Raw genomic sequence first — 15,110 nt, 5'->3', positions numbered from 1 at the left:
CCTGATTGGAGAACTGAACTTCTACAGGGAGGTGTCAGAGCACCTCACTGCTTGCCAGGAAGGTTCTCTGGCTATAATTATGTGCCTTGAAGAGCAAAATCATCATCATTTTCCTTCAAAGAATATTAGAGTACAGTACACATGGAATATTAGGCCAGCCTCACAAATCAGCACAGGCCCACAGAGCCTGCAAGAAATTAGGTCACACCTGAAAGAAATCAGGCTGTGGTCCAATAAACTTCTTAATCTTAAGTGAGAAATTGGGCTCACAGGGTGATAAGGTCACTGTCTTTATTTTTAAGTGTGACAAAACCAGTAACAGTTTTCAGTGTTAAAGACCTCTTTTTCTAAGCTATCAAATATTTTTGGTCCTTCGCTTGGATAAATTTTGGCATTGCATAATTTATAAAGAAAGCAGGTTCCCTGCTAGTTGGAAACCCACACTTTAAATAAATAAATAAACTTGCCCATAGCATGCAGGGCAAAAATAACTTCTCTTGTCCCCAAATATTTCCTTTGAGGCCTGTAGTTTCCCTATTAGAAGCAAAGTCTCCTAAAATCCCTGTTTAAAATGCAAAAGTGTTTTGAGAGTTAACACTTCAAGCATTAGTACACAATGATGTCCAGTAGTTAAGCTTGAGTAAAATGCTCATTAATGTAGTGATAATTAGGATAACTCTGAAATACAAATGAATAAACATAAAGTAATCATAATTACTAGGCACAGACATCATTCCCACAGCTACAGACCTCAAGGTACAAACAGATGGACTAGAATGGATCAGTTGCATGTACTTGATTCTTAAACTGCTTGTCAGATATTTGCCTAATTTCATTTTGATCGATAAGCTTAGTTTTTCGAAGATCATCAATACAGCTTATTCATTTTGAGCACACGCTTTGCAGTCAGAAGGCTGAGACCAGGTCCCTGACAATATAGGTTACTCCGACCTTGGTCAAATGACTCACCCTCGGTAAGCTTCAATTTCTTAGACTGTGAAATGGAGATACTAATAATATCCTAAGCTGTAAAACAGTTATGATGATTCAATGAGATAAGATTATGTTTCAAATGATTAGAACAATGCCTGGCACATATTAATGATCATCATCATCATTAAGTGGTCGAAATGGAAAAAAAGTATAGTTTGAATTTGTGATCGTAAGTTTTTAGCTCTGTTCGCTGGCTCTCTGTCCAGAACTTTCTCTTTATTCTCATTTCATACAGCGACGCCAGTGACAAAGAAGGCAAGAAACCCTCAGGAGCAACATTCCTTTCTGGACCCGGTTCTTTCTTCCTTTGCCCTTGAGGAGCCGCTGTATTTCCCCGAGAGCGCGCTGGATGCCTGGTTGCCACGAGACGGTCGCCAGGCAACCGCGTGTACACACACCCCAGGTCCTGCCCGGGTTTCGCCAATATGGCGGCGGAAGGCACTTCTTCTCTCTCTCTATCCAGCAAGTCTCCCACATCGGTGTCACCGCCGGGACAGCCACCGACCCCGCCCCCGACCTCAAGTGCGGTCTCGCAGTCGTCCCTGGAGTCGAAGGCGAGCTCTCCGAGCCCACTGCCTCGCTCCACCTGCCCCGAGGACTCGTTGCCCCTCGCCGTGTTTTATGGGCCGCTGGACGCGAAAAACCCGCTCCTGGCCTCCTGCGAAAAGGAGATCCGGGACTTGCTAGGCTTTATGAAGAGAAAGAAGGCTTTAGCGACAACGGAGGAACAGAAGCATGAATTCCAGCGGCGTTGGTAAGCGGAGGCAGGGCGCTGGGGCGGGCGCTGGCCGGAGAAGGGCAACTCTCCGGGCCAGAGGAGGAGACGCCGCTGAGGATGCAGGCGGTGGTCCCAGAGCTGGGTCAGCGTTGCGCACGCAGGACCTGGCCGAAGGACCCTGGAGATATAGGCCAAGTTTAAGAAGTGGAGACTCGTCGCTATTACAGTCCTAATTCCTGGTAAATGTTACAGCTTGGTTTGCTGCTCAGGTCAAAATAAAAATCAACACAGAAGTGTTTCCTAACTCACCACTTGTTTTGTTTCTGAGTGTCTCCTAATTGCTACTCCACACTAATAAACTTTTGGCTCACTTACAGGTTTCACAACTTTCCATGTTGTGGGTACACTTTTGTATACAGAGTAAAAGGAATAAGTTTAAAGTAGCTTAGATTCTTGAAAAAGTTAGTTCTTCATGCCATGAAGTAGGTCATTCTGTGAACATGTGCCCTTGAATTCCTTTTTGCATTGTTATTAGAATCACAGTGACTTTTTCTAGATTTTATGACTCATTTTGCACATCCGTTTGCCTTTTTTTGGTTCCTATCACCCTGTTATTACCACAAATTGCAAGCTACCTGTTTTTAAGTTTCTTTCCTGTTTATGTTACCATCTTTCTTTCTCAGTCAAAATATATTGCAAACTGAACAATTATAAATGTAGACCAGTGGCAGAGAATACCAGAGTAGTGAATAGTTTCACTTATATTTTTCATTTATGCATTTAATATGAAGAAATAGTTTTAACTTATATTTTACTATTCATTCATGCATTTAACTATTTATTGAGCACCTACTATATATCAAGTACCATCCTAGGAACTAGGACAACATCAAGTTAAAAGATATAAAAATCTGTATCCTCATAGAGCATATATTTTTGTGACTACAGACAGCTACTAAACAAATATATAAAGAAATTATTTTACAAGGAGATAGTGCTAGGGAGAAAATTAGAACAGGGAGTGGGGATGGAGGATATGGGGTAGGTGTTGCAATTTAAAATGGGGTGGCTGAGAGCAGGGTCAGGGAAAGTCAGGAAAAGTGGCCTTTGAGAAGGAAGAGAAGGAGATATGGCAGCAAGTGATGAGGATTTCTTTAGAAAGAGTTGGCCACACAGGGAGAATAGCAAGTGTGAACGTCCTGGGGTGGGATTGTGACTGTGGGAAGAACAGGTTTCTGGCAAGAGCGAGGTAGATCAAGAGTTTGGTTTTAGATATATTAAGGTTGAAACGTAACTCAACATCTAGGCAGACCTGTTATGTAGGTAGCTGGACATTTGAGTCTGTAGGTCAGAGGTCATTTGGGAGCCATCAGTATATTAATGATATTTAAATCATGACACTTGATAGAATAGCTAAGGGACTAAGCGTAGGTGTAGAGTCCAAGGACTGAACCCTGGGATGCTCCAACATTGACAAGTAGGGGAGCTAGGACGAAACTGGCAGAGACTAAGGAGTGGCCAAGGAGGTAGGAGGGAAACCAGTTAAGTGTGTGGTGTACTGGAAGCCAGGTAGTGAAAGTGTTTCAAGGAGAAAGGAATGATTGATCAATTGTGGCAAATCCTGCTGATGGGCAAGTAAGATGAGAACCAAGAACTGACCAAGGAGAGCACATTGCATACCTAAGCTGTATATATTTATATTTAAAACATTTCTGTGTTTGTGTCTTAGACAGCACTTTATCTTCCCATCTCCATTACCAGCATTCCGATCCAAACCACCACCATCTCGAATTTCCTTGCAGCAACTCAAGTCTCAAATCTATCTTTCACACAGCGGTCAGGGTGATCTTGATAAATAAATCACCCACTCCCCTACCTAAAGTCTTTCTATTGCTTCCCATTGCTTTTAGAATAAAATTAAAACTCCTTCTGGTGTCCTACAGGGTCTGAGGATCTGGCCCTGCCTACCTCCCCCATCTCAGCTCATTCCTCACTTCTCTCTCAGGACTTTCCAGGGAAACAGATCCTATTGTTTCTCACCCTAGGGCCTTTATATTTGCTGCCTCCTTTATCTGAAATGTTCTTTCCTCAGCTTTTCAAATATCTGGCTCCTTTTCTTTCAGGTCTGAGCTCAGTTGGTACTTCCTTAGTGTGATCCTTCCTATCTAATGCAGGTTCGCTCATCAATTTGTATTTTTTATTTACATGTTTTCTTGTGTATTATCTGTTTCCCCCACTAGATTGTAAGCTCCCTGATGACTCTGGATGATGCATCTCTTTTTCATTTTTCTATCTCTAGCACCTAGCCTGGGGGTTGGGACATAGTAAACATTCAATGAATATTTGCTATTGAAAGAATTCAAAGGTTATTATCCTTGCATTCTCAGTAATTGTTAATGTTATATATGGGAAAGTAGACCTGGGCCAATCAGTAAGTACAGCATCTGTCCCATCTTGAAACAGACTATAAGAGAATCACAAACATTAAGGATTGACATAGACCTTAGCAATCTAACCTGTCATATAATTTAGGATTTATTTACTCAACAATTTTTATTGAGTGTCTACTATATGCCAGGCATTGCGCCATTCATGGGTTATACAGTGGTGAACAAAATAGGTGTGGGAATCTGTGCTCACGGAGCTTGTAGTCTAGAGAGGGAGATAGGCTTTCAATGAGTCATTAAGTCAACACACAAACAAAAGTGCCATGAAAGAAGAAGCTACTGAGCACTTCCCTGCACCAGGCATTGTACTAGGTGCTGTGAACCTAGTACACCTAGCCGGCAGTGAACCAGACATAAATCCTTGCCCTTTGGATGCTTATATTCTAGAGGAGGAAATAGATGATGAAGATACTAAGTAAGTCCATTTTATGGTGACTTAGAAAGTGATAAATGCTAGGGAGAAAAATAAAGAGAGGAAGAGTTATGGAATAGGAGACAGGAGGTTGCAATTTTCAATAAGATGATCAGAGTAGATGACCCTTGAGCAGAGGCTTAGAGAACACAGTGGGGACCTGCTGTCAAATGAATGGTGAGAGAAGTAACATTAAGCTGAGATTAGAAGGACGCCTGGCAGTCGAACATGCAGAGAGAGAGGATAAACAGAGGGAACAAGCATGTGGGAAGATCTTGGCAGGAAAGAGCCAGGGACTTTGGAGGAATGGACAGAAGCCGGTTTAGCATAGCTTAGTCAGTGTGGGTGCAGTGGTGAGATGAGATTAGAGCAGTAGGTAGGGCTTTGGAAGGTTTTAGAGGCCATTTTTAGAGTTTGCATTTATCCTGAATGCAGTGGGAACCATTGGGTTTTGGGCAAGGAATTAACTTGATGTGATTTTTTTTTAAAAGTGTTATTTTGGTGATCTTGTCCTAATGGAACAAGAATGGGAGTGTGGAGACCAGTTAGGAGTATAGGAGGGAGGATTTGCTTTCATAACATATTTGACAGATGGTTATTTTTTTAAATCAAAATTTGTTTCTTTTTACAATCATAGGAACTTCCATAAGCATAAAAATTGATAGTATCTAAAATATAGATTTTGATCATACGAGCAATGTCATTAAATTTAGGGTGTGATATGTTTTTAAAAAATATACTTTTGTTATAAGCACATAAGATTTAGATATTCTGTTTATATAGCTATGATTTTCTATCTTAGAAAATTCTAACTATCCAGCAGCAGCTATAATCAATCAGCAATCCAAAGTATATTACCATTCTTCTCTTAAATGACGTACATTATATAGCATATATTATAGTTTCCTTGTTTAATCATTATGTAAGCCATTCCCAATGAGCAGTCTTAACTTGAACTTAGGGTTCACTTAAAAAAAAAAAAAGTTCTCTTCTTATATAAGCTTGATTGATTTAAGCAAGCTGGTATTTTTCTTTTGTGGGTAACAAAGCTAGTCATCATTATCTCATCCGTGAGGTTTGAAAGAATTAACTCTTTCATCTACATAATTTAAGAATTCTAGCAAGACTTGGTGAATTTCTGGGATTCATTATATATAGTCTAATACTGTGGCATTTTATGAAGCAGCAAATGAAAGTAGAAAAGGTAAAAAAAAAACAAAAGAAAAAACCTCTCCCTTTTTAATCTTCTATGGGCTGTATTTGCCCAGCTATTTATTTGGCATGGTTATTTACTACTTGGTACATGAATATATTTTCTTATTCCAAAATATTATTAATCAGTCCATGAAGGCAGAAGTACCCTGTCCCCCACTCCTCCCTTGTCTCTCAATCAATATCATTTAATTTACCTGAATGAATTAATTGACATGTTTCTGTTGAGGTTGTTGCATTAATATCCCAACGTGTACATCATAAGTCCCACAGCTATCTTCAATCCTTAAGTTTAGGTTCCTGTCTGTATTAGTCAGCTTGACCTACTAATTACTAAATACTCAGTTTGGGCTGCCGTTAACAAAATACCGTAGACTGAATGGCTTAAACAACAGAAATTTATTTTCTCACAGTTCTGGAGGCCAGAAGTCCCAGGTCAAGGTCTAGCAGGGTCAGTTTCTGGTGAGAGCTCTCTTCCTGGCTTGCAGATGACCACTTTGTTCTCAGATAGCCTTTCCTCTGAGAAAGCGCAGACAGAGAGAGAGAGCAAGCTCTCTGGTGTCTCTTCAGAGAAGGGCATTAATCCCATTGAACCAGGGCCCCACCCTTTGGTCTCACTAACCTTAATTACTTCCTTAGAGTTCTCCTCTCCAAATACACACTAGGGGGTAAGGGTTCAACATATGAATTTTGGGAGGACACACACATTCAGTATGTAACATTGTTATCTAGAAATTTATGAGATAGGATTGGAGAACTGTTAAAGGAAATTTGGACTTTTCCTAGAGGTTTTTATATTTTCCAAGAGAGAGGGAAGGAGTAAATGTTAACTAAATTAATAAACAAAATAAACAGTGATCTGCTACACTTTGAAACTCTGATTAGAAACTATTTTAAGAACACTTTGTTTTACTTGGGGAAGGAAGCATAACCTTGAATGGACTGATGGGATATTTGAATCCTTTGTAGAAAAGAATAAAATAAAAACAAGGAATTTTTTTTCCTAGTCATTTATTTATTTATTCATTCGTTCATTCTTTCAACAAATATTTATTGAGTGTCTGCATGTACTAGATAATCACTGCTCTTGGGGCTGGGCAATGAATAATATATTTGAAGTCGTCGCCCTCAGGGAGTTTACATTCCAGAGGACTGGAAGGCATAGCAATATACTAGTTAAGAGCATGGATGCGCTGAGCATCAGTTTCACCAACTGTATATTTGGATATTGATATTACCCATCTCAGGGTTGTTGTGAAAATGAAATGAAAAAAATGCATGTTAGCAAAAGACCCAGAATAGCCAACACAATATTGAGGGAGAATGAAATTGGAGGACTGACACTACCTGACTTCACGATTTGCTATAAAGCTACAGTCATCAAGACTATGTGGTGTTGGTGAGAGAATGGACAAATAGAGCAATGGAACAGAGTAGAGAGCCCAGAAATAGACCCACATAAATATAGTCAACAGATCTTTGACAAAGGAGCAAAGGCAATGCAATGGAGCAAAGATAGTCTTTTTAACAAATGATGCTTGAACAACTGGACATCCTCATAGTAAAAAACGAATCTGAACACAGACCTTACATCCTTCACAAAAATTAACTCAAAATGGATCATAGAGCTAAATGTAAAATGCAATGATATAAAACACCTAGAAGATAATACAGGAGAAATCTAGATGACATTGGGTTTGGCAATGACTTTTTAGATATAACACCAAAGGCGTGATCCATGAAAGAAAGAATTGGTAAGCTAGACTTCATTAAAATTAAAAATTTCTGCTCTGTGGAAAACACTGTTAAAAGAATGAAAAGACAAGACACAGACTGGGAGAAAATATTTGCAAAGGAGATCTCTGATAAAGAACCATTATCCAGGGCCGGCCCCGTGGCTTAGCAGTTAAGTGCGCGTGCTCCGCTGCTGGCGGCCCGGGTTCCAATCCCGGGTGCGCACTGACACACCACTTCTCCGGCCATGCTGAGGCCGCATCCCACATACAGCAAGTAGAAGGATGTGCAGCTATGACAGACAACTATCTACTGGGGCTTTGGGGGAAAAATAAATAAATAAAATCTTAAAAAAAAACAAAACTATTATCCAAAATATACAAAGAACTCTTAAAACTCAATAAGAAAACCAACAACCTGATTAAAGAAATAGGCCAAAGACATTAACAGACACCTCATCAAGGAAGATACATAAATGGCAAATAAATATATGAAAAGATGCTCCACATCATATATCATCAGGAGGATGTGGAGCAACAGAAATTCACTCATTGCTGGTGGGAATGAAAAATGGTTCAGCCACTTTGGAAGACAGTTTGGTGGTTTCTTACAAAACTAAACATAACTCTTATTGCATGATCCAGCAATTGTGCTTCTTGGTATTTTCCCAAAGAAGTTGAAAACTTATGTCTATAAAAAATCTCACATGGATGTTTATAGCAGCTTTATTCAAAATGCCAAAACTTGAAAGGAAACAAAATATCCTTCAGTAATTGAGTGGATAGATAAACTGCGGTATATCCAGACAATGGAATATTATTCAGTGCTAAAAGGAAAGTCATAAAAAAACATGGAGGAATCTTAAATGCATATTACTAAGTGAAAGAAACCAATCTGAAAAGGCTACATACTGTATTGTTCCAATTATATGACATTTTGAAAAAGACAAAACTGTGGAGAGAGTAAAAAGATCAGTGGTTGCCAGGGGTTCGGGAAGGGGGATAAATAGGCAGAGCACAGAGGATGTTTAGGGCAGTGAAACTACTTATGATACCATAATGATGGATACATGTCACTATATATTTGTCCAAACCCATAGTATAACATCAGGAGTGAACCCTAATGTAAACTATGGACACTAGGTGATAATGATGTATCAATGTAGGTTCATCAGTTGTAACAAATGTACCACTCTGGTAGGTGATGTTGATAGTGGGGAGGCCACGTGTGGGGGCAGGAGGTAAATGGAAAATCTCTGTACCTTCCAGTCGACTTTGCTGTGAACCTAAAACTGCTCTAAAAAAATTGTCTATTTAAAAAAATGCATATAAAGAGCTTCGACCAGTGCTTGGCACAAAGGAAACAATAGATTTAACTATAATTACATTTATCAATAGTTAGACATTAACAATAAGGCACATTTTGTATTCAGCACAAGATAAGTTTTTTGGGATTGCTTGCTAATTAATTGAGGTTTCCTGCTGACTTTGAACATATCATTTTATTTTATGATTTTTACAGTGCCACCTCTTTGTTTAACATGTGGACCAAATACGCCCCCCGGCTGCCAGCTGCCTATTACAACGAAAAGCTTCTGAAGGTTGGAGATAGGCTTTGTGAAATGAAAGTAAGTGCCTCCGGAGTAAAAAGAGCCTAAATGAAACTCATTTGGCTAATTATTATTATTATTTAGTTTGATACGGTTCTTATTTTACATGATTTGATTTTTTTTTCTCAGAAAAATATAAATGAATACGTAAAATCTTAATGAGGCACAGTAACCAAGGAAGCGTTTGTTTTTTAATTTTGTAGTTGAGATTCTCCAGAGGTGAGAGACTCCTGAATGGAAAGACAGCTGGCTGGGGATGGGCAGGAGCACAGCCTCTAGTTAACAGAGGGTGTGGTAGGCGCCCAACAGGAAATGCTGAGTCATCATGCTCCTACCTTGTACAAAGGAGCCCAGACACCACTTCCTGTTGTTTTCACATGGCTGGCCTTGCCCAGCGGACAACTCGCATGGCTCCTGGGCTTGTTGCTGTGTTGTCTGGTGCCCAGTGCTCTGTTTTAATGACCTTCAGCTCCTTCTTGATGTTTTGCTGTATGCAATTATAGCAGTCATTCCATACATGACCTGTTTCTTGCTCAGTATTGTATTCCAAACTGAGTGTGTGCCCTATTTCTAGTTCCATATCAATGTCTAGGTCTTGGATTGCGGTGGACTCATGGACTTGGTTTGATAAGACCACACCATGGCTGGGTTTTCAGTTAATGTGAGTTTTTCCCTTAAGCTCTGGCATAGGACCAAATTATTCTAAGTATATATGAGTCTTTCACGCGTCTAGTATCCTTGGACCAAGAGTTGTTTTATCCAAAGTGATTTTAGGCCAGCCATGGGCAGTATTCAGTGTTTTCTCAATCTTTAGTTTTTCAGCTTCATTTTCCTCCTCTGTTTCTGTTTTCTGGACTTGAATCCTTTTGGTCTGAGAGGGAAATTTACCAAATAGAGGATAAGATGTGGAGGAATTTTCATAATGAAGAACAAAGACCCATTTTCTGCTGCCAAAGTAGGAGAATCAACTTAGCTCCATATATTTGGACCGTGGCTCTTAGAAACTTGAAAATACAGAGTTTGGAAAACTACAGGAAAAAATCCAAATGAGATCAAACTTGTAAGCTATATTCATTCATGTGAAGTGAAGTAATAGTTTCGACAGGAATTAGAAGAGCTCCACCTCTCGGTTTTTATGCCTCTTCTCAATGTAAGAAGATGGTGCTTGATACACAGCAAGGTTTGGGATGTTTGAGGAGTATCCAGGTGGGTCGAGTGGATATTGGTGGAGGGAGCAGGAAGGAGCATCTGAGAGGTGGATAAGGCAAGTTGGTGATGGGTAGTGGCTAAGGATTCAGAATATTTCAGCGAGGCCCAGACAGGATATTTTAAAATTTACTTAAAGGAACAAAGAAAACATTTTATATACTTTTCACTGATGGGAAAGTGGGCCAATAAAGGTATTTATAATCCCCACAACAAACTTGAGTTGTTACTTTGGTTTCTAGAATCTTTTTATTTTTATTTTGGTTATGGTAAAGATTATCTTGTTGGAATACTCTTGTTTTGAACCTAGACTTGAATTCATTGTATGAATCAAGTTAGAACGGAAAAGATTCAGAATTAATTAGTGAACAAGTAACAAACAAGTCAATAGAAATAGAAACAAAACAGCATTTGACTGTGGATGCCTCCCAAGGGGCGAGGTAACCTGAAAGACAGTTCACACCCAGGGCAGTTGCTTTTCCTGGAGACACAATTGCAGGGGAGGAGGCTGAGGAAGGGTTGCAGCTGACTCATATTCAGATCCCTGCTCACATCCACCACACTGAAACTCTCCAGGTCAGCTGTGCCCTGTGGGCTACAGAAATGAGGCATCTGATGTTGTAATGGGGACATGAGCATGAATTAAAACTAACAAGAATCATAACTAACAATAGGTCAGACGTTTTTGATTTGTCCTGATGCAGCTTCAGAGACTGTTGACAGATGAAGAGAGAGAGCGCACCAGCTCATCATCTGCATTTCTTTCTCATCTCTTCTCCCCTCTTTCCTCTTCTTCCTCCCTCCTTTCCCTCCTCCTCCCTCTTTCTCTCCCCTCCTCTCTTTCTCCTCCTTCCTCTCTTTCTCTTCCTTCCTCTTTTACTCTTTTCTTCCTTCCTTCCTCCCTCCCTCCCCTCCTTCCCTCCCTTCCTTCCTTCTCCTTCCTTCTTTCCTAGTGTCCTTCCTCTTTCTTTCTCCCTCTCTCTCTCCCTCCCTCTCTTTTTCTCCTCCTTTCTGCCCTCCGCCTTCTTTCTCTTCCTATCTCTTCTCTCCCTCTCTCCTTCCTTCCTTCTTCTTTCTCTTCTCTCTCCCTCCTTTCCTCCTTCCCTCCTTTCCTCCTTCCCTCCTTTTCTCCCTCCCTCCCTCCCCTTCTGCACTCTTTTTTTCCTTCTTTTTTGGAGCTTAGGAGGTATCAGAGACACAAAGCTAATAATGCAACTCATCTACCTCTCTGACTGAACAGGTGATCATGATCTGGTGATGTTGAATTTTTTGGATCTTGAGGATATACAGGTATTACCACACATAATGCCTTAGTGAATATTCTTACCTTTGAGATCGGGATGGTCTCATCTCAAAATAGCCTTGTTTTGAGAAGAATTAAGTGAAATAATGCACATGTGTTGCCAAGTGAAGCGTCTGTCACGTAATACGTGTTTGGAAATGGTAGTGATAGCGGTAGTAATAATGTAATGGTGGTAGTAATAGTAGTAATAGTAATAATCAACACTGGTAGTGTTAAGAATAATATACATATTACCTAATTTTAATAATGATAAGCAAAATGATATTTTGAAACATTCATCAAAACCTCTTTTTATTTCAGGAATATAAATTGGCCCTTTTACAGTGCTATGGAAGATATCTTCAGCAGTTCAGCATCGACTTGGATGAGAATAAAGCAGATGTGACTCAATTCAAAACTGTCTTTTTTCCAAAAGGCTTTGGAGACAAAACAGCTGCACATACAGTGAGATGAAAGCAGTAGCTAAAATAGCGACAATTTACAATTGGCTATGCAATATGTCCTTTAGTTGACAGCTTCTAGATGTCTTTCATTTGCTTAGCATAGCATTTACTCGTGCGCTATATGTTGCTTAATGAATGTTTTCAGTACTGGATAAGAAAAGGGACTTAAACTTTGTCAAGATGCTTTGGAGATGGTGTCACTATAATCACTCATTCATCCAGCAGACAGTTATTGTTATTATAATAACTAATATTTGTAGAGTGCTTTTAGTTTACAAAGTTCTTTGGAAAACATATTTGATCCTCACAATAACTGTATGAGTTAGATACCATTATTATCCCCATTTTACAAGAGAGGAAAAAGAAAGCTCATCACACAGTTAGTAACTAGTGGCTCAGGAGATCAAACATAGATCTTTTGATACAGAAATTTTATGCTTGATTTCTAGTATACTAGTATGATTGTGTTAATTGCTACCATTGATGCACTGGTTGAGTAGTTACCATGTGCTGGATACTCTTCCATAGGCATTATGTGAATGATCATCTTGCAGCCTCACTACAGTTCTAAGAGGGGGGTACCATTATGCCTCTTTTACAGATGAGGAAACTGAGGCTTGTTAGAGATTAAGAAACCCAGCTTACTTAAAGCACTGGGCAGAGTTGGTGTTTGGACCCTAATCAATTTGACTCCAAAGCTATGTTATTCCAAACTTGATGATTATTCAAGGCTTTGGAAACAGCATGTGGTTTAATAAGCAGAAAATCTCAAGGCATGTTTGGCTGCACACTGAGCAGTTCAATTTGGCTCTGCCATAGATGCATGAATGAGAATACTGTGCAATATAAGTTGGCACCCCAGTATGAAGAGTGCTGAATGAAAAGCTTAGGAGTTTGAACTTTTAAGGCCCCTGCTACACCACCCTGGTTCAGGCCGCCATATCTCTCTAGTGTACCATTGCGTTACCCTGCTTCCGCTCAGCCTCCCTGGCTTAGCGTCAGTGCACTGGTGAGGTCCACTGCCTGGAAAGCTTGTGTCCTAGATATCTGTGTGACTCATTCTTCACTTCCTTCAGGTCTCCTGCACTCGCTGCTTTCTTTTCTTTTCTTTTTTTTTTTTTTGTGAGGAAGATCAGCCCTTTGCTAACATCTGCCAATCCTCCTCTTTTTTTGCTGAGGAAGACTGGCCCCGGGCTAACATCCATGCCCATCTTCCTCCACTTTATATGGGATGCTGCCACAGCATGGCTTGCCAAGCAGTGCGCCGGTGCACGCCTGGGATCCGAACCGGCGAACCCCGGGCCGCTGCGGTAGAGCACGCGCATTTAACTGCTTGCGCCACCGGGCCAGCCCCTATTTTTCTTTATATCATTTATTATCACCTGATACATTTTTGTTTGTTTATTGTTTTATTGCCTATCTTCCCTTCTAGAATGTGAGCTTCATGAGGACAAGGACTGCTCTAGGCTCTAATCTCTAGCGCCCAGAATAGTGCCTGGCTTGTAATAGATGCTCAGTAAAGCCTTATTGAATGAATGAAGCGATATAGTAAGAATTATTAATCTAGAAGCAGTACACAGAATAGATTAGAAGGAAAAAGACTGGAGGCGGGAGGTAAAGCAATGAAGCCAACATAAGAGCATGCCAGCAGGTCTGTTGTGATGGGCATGAAAAGATATGAAGAATTTGTTTTTTTACATGCTAAGTTTGAGGTTCTGGCACGACACTGGCACACTGTATTTCTCAACAAATGTGTGTAAAATGAGTGAGTAAGAGAATCAATGGATTGAAAATTTAGTCTGGTTGCAACTTGACAATGCAGAGCTAGAGGTCTTGAGGTTTTGTTACATAAATAGATTTTGGATTAAATGCATAAGTATCATAGATGAAGGAGTAATAATGAAGAAATTACCGTCAGAATATTAACAGCAAAGTTTTGTGCAAAGATACTTAATCATGTTATTTAATGACCCCCATCATAGGTACTGTAGGGAGGCCTGATGGCAGAGTTGGTAAGAATTTGGTCTCTTGAACCAGCCTGCCTGGCTTCAAAGAGCTGCTGTACCACTTCCTACCAGTGGGACCTTGGAGAAGTTACGTAATTTCTTTGTGCCTCAGTTTCCTCATCTGTAAAACAGAAGTAATAACAAGACCTACTTCATAGGGTTGTTTTAGGATGGCTGAGATAATAAAGGACTTAGAAAAGGGCTCCACTCTTCAAACCATGTTAGGTAACATCTGCTTCTAAAAGAGAGAGCACTTTGAAGATGATTATTCCAACATGCAGATGCATTCCATAAATATCTTCTCTGATACCAACTACATGGTGGCTGGACACAGTGTACATTCATCCAAGCAGGAAATCTATGAGGTAGAGTAAGGCCCATTTGTATTATTAAGAGTGTCCACTCCCACAGCTTTAACAGTACTCCTCAGGACTCTAGCCAAAATCTCTCTTCTGAACTCCACGTCTATCCAGTTAACATCATAAACGTCTCACGCTTGACATATCGCAAACTGAACTCATCATCTTTCCTTCATAATTGGCTCCAGTCAGTCACCCAAGCAGAAAATCATTGCAGACCTCTTCCTCCCCTTTACCTCCCACATCTAATTGGTCACTAAATCACATCGACTTAGACAAGACTTAAATCTTTCCTTTCTCTCCAGCCCCAAATCCAGGGCCCCATTTCAGGGTCCTGGAGTCTCTGGGCTACCTCACAGGCCTTTGTTCTCTTCTACCCTCCCTGCATGTAGCTTTGTCTCTGACCCTCTGCTTTTCATCTTCCACACTTTTGTCAGAATTAATTTCTAAAGTGTCAATCAAATTGTTTTACTCCACTGCCCTTTGATTTTGCCTTTTGGCTGAAGTCCATATTCCTTGGAATGAGGTGGAACACTCTCCACGTTCTGACCATGGACCAGCTCTAAGGCCTAATCTCTTTATCTTAAACCTTCTTATCCAATCTTACAAAAGACTTTCAAGTCAGTGACCGCAGCAACCACTGAAATTCTTTTCCCTCTGCCAAGAAC

At 40.2% G+C, this 15,110-nt stretch overlaps 1 protein-coding gene across 6 annotated transcripts in view; it reads left to right on the top strand.

Moving 5' to 3' along the window:
* The first annotated feature begins 1,418 nt into the window (after nt 1-1,418).
* CFAP54 (cilia and flagella associated protein 54) overlaps nt 1,419-15,110 on the top strand; it is a 289,887-nt gene continuing 276,195 nt past the window's right edge. For all 6 annotated transcript variants that reach the window (XM_087449073.1, XM_087449072.1, XM_014780106.2 and 3 more), the window contains exons 1-3: nt 1,419-1,747; nt 9,038-9,143; nt 11,935-12,078. In XM_087449073.1, the coding sequence (XP_087305199.1) occupies nt 1,419-1,747; nt 9,038-9,143; nt 11,935-12,078 (579 nt within the window). The remainder of the gene's footprint in view (nt 1,748-9,037; nt 9,144-11,934; nt 12,079-15,110) is intronic.

Source organism: Ceratotherium simum, chromosome 25, assembly GCF_057802395.1.
Source record: "Ceratotherium simum simum isolate JZ-2026a chromosome 25, ASM5780239v1, whole genome shotgun sequence".
NCBI lineage: Eukaryota > Metazoa > Chordata > Mammalia > Perissodactyla > Rhinocerotidae > Ceratotherium > Ceratotherium simum.
Note: the sequence above shows the minus strand (reverse complement) of the source record. Positions and strands in the feature narration are given on the sequence as shown.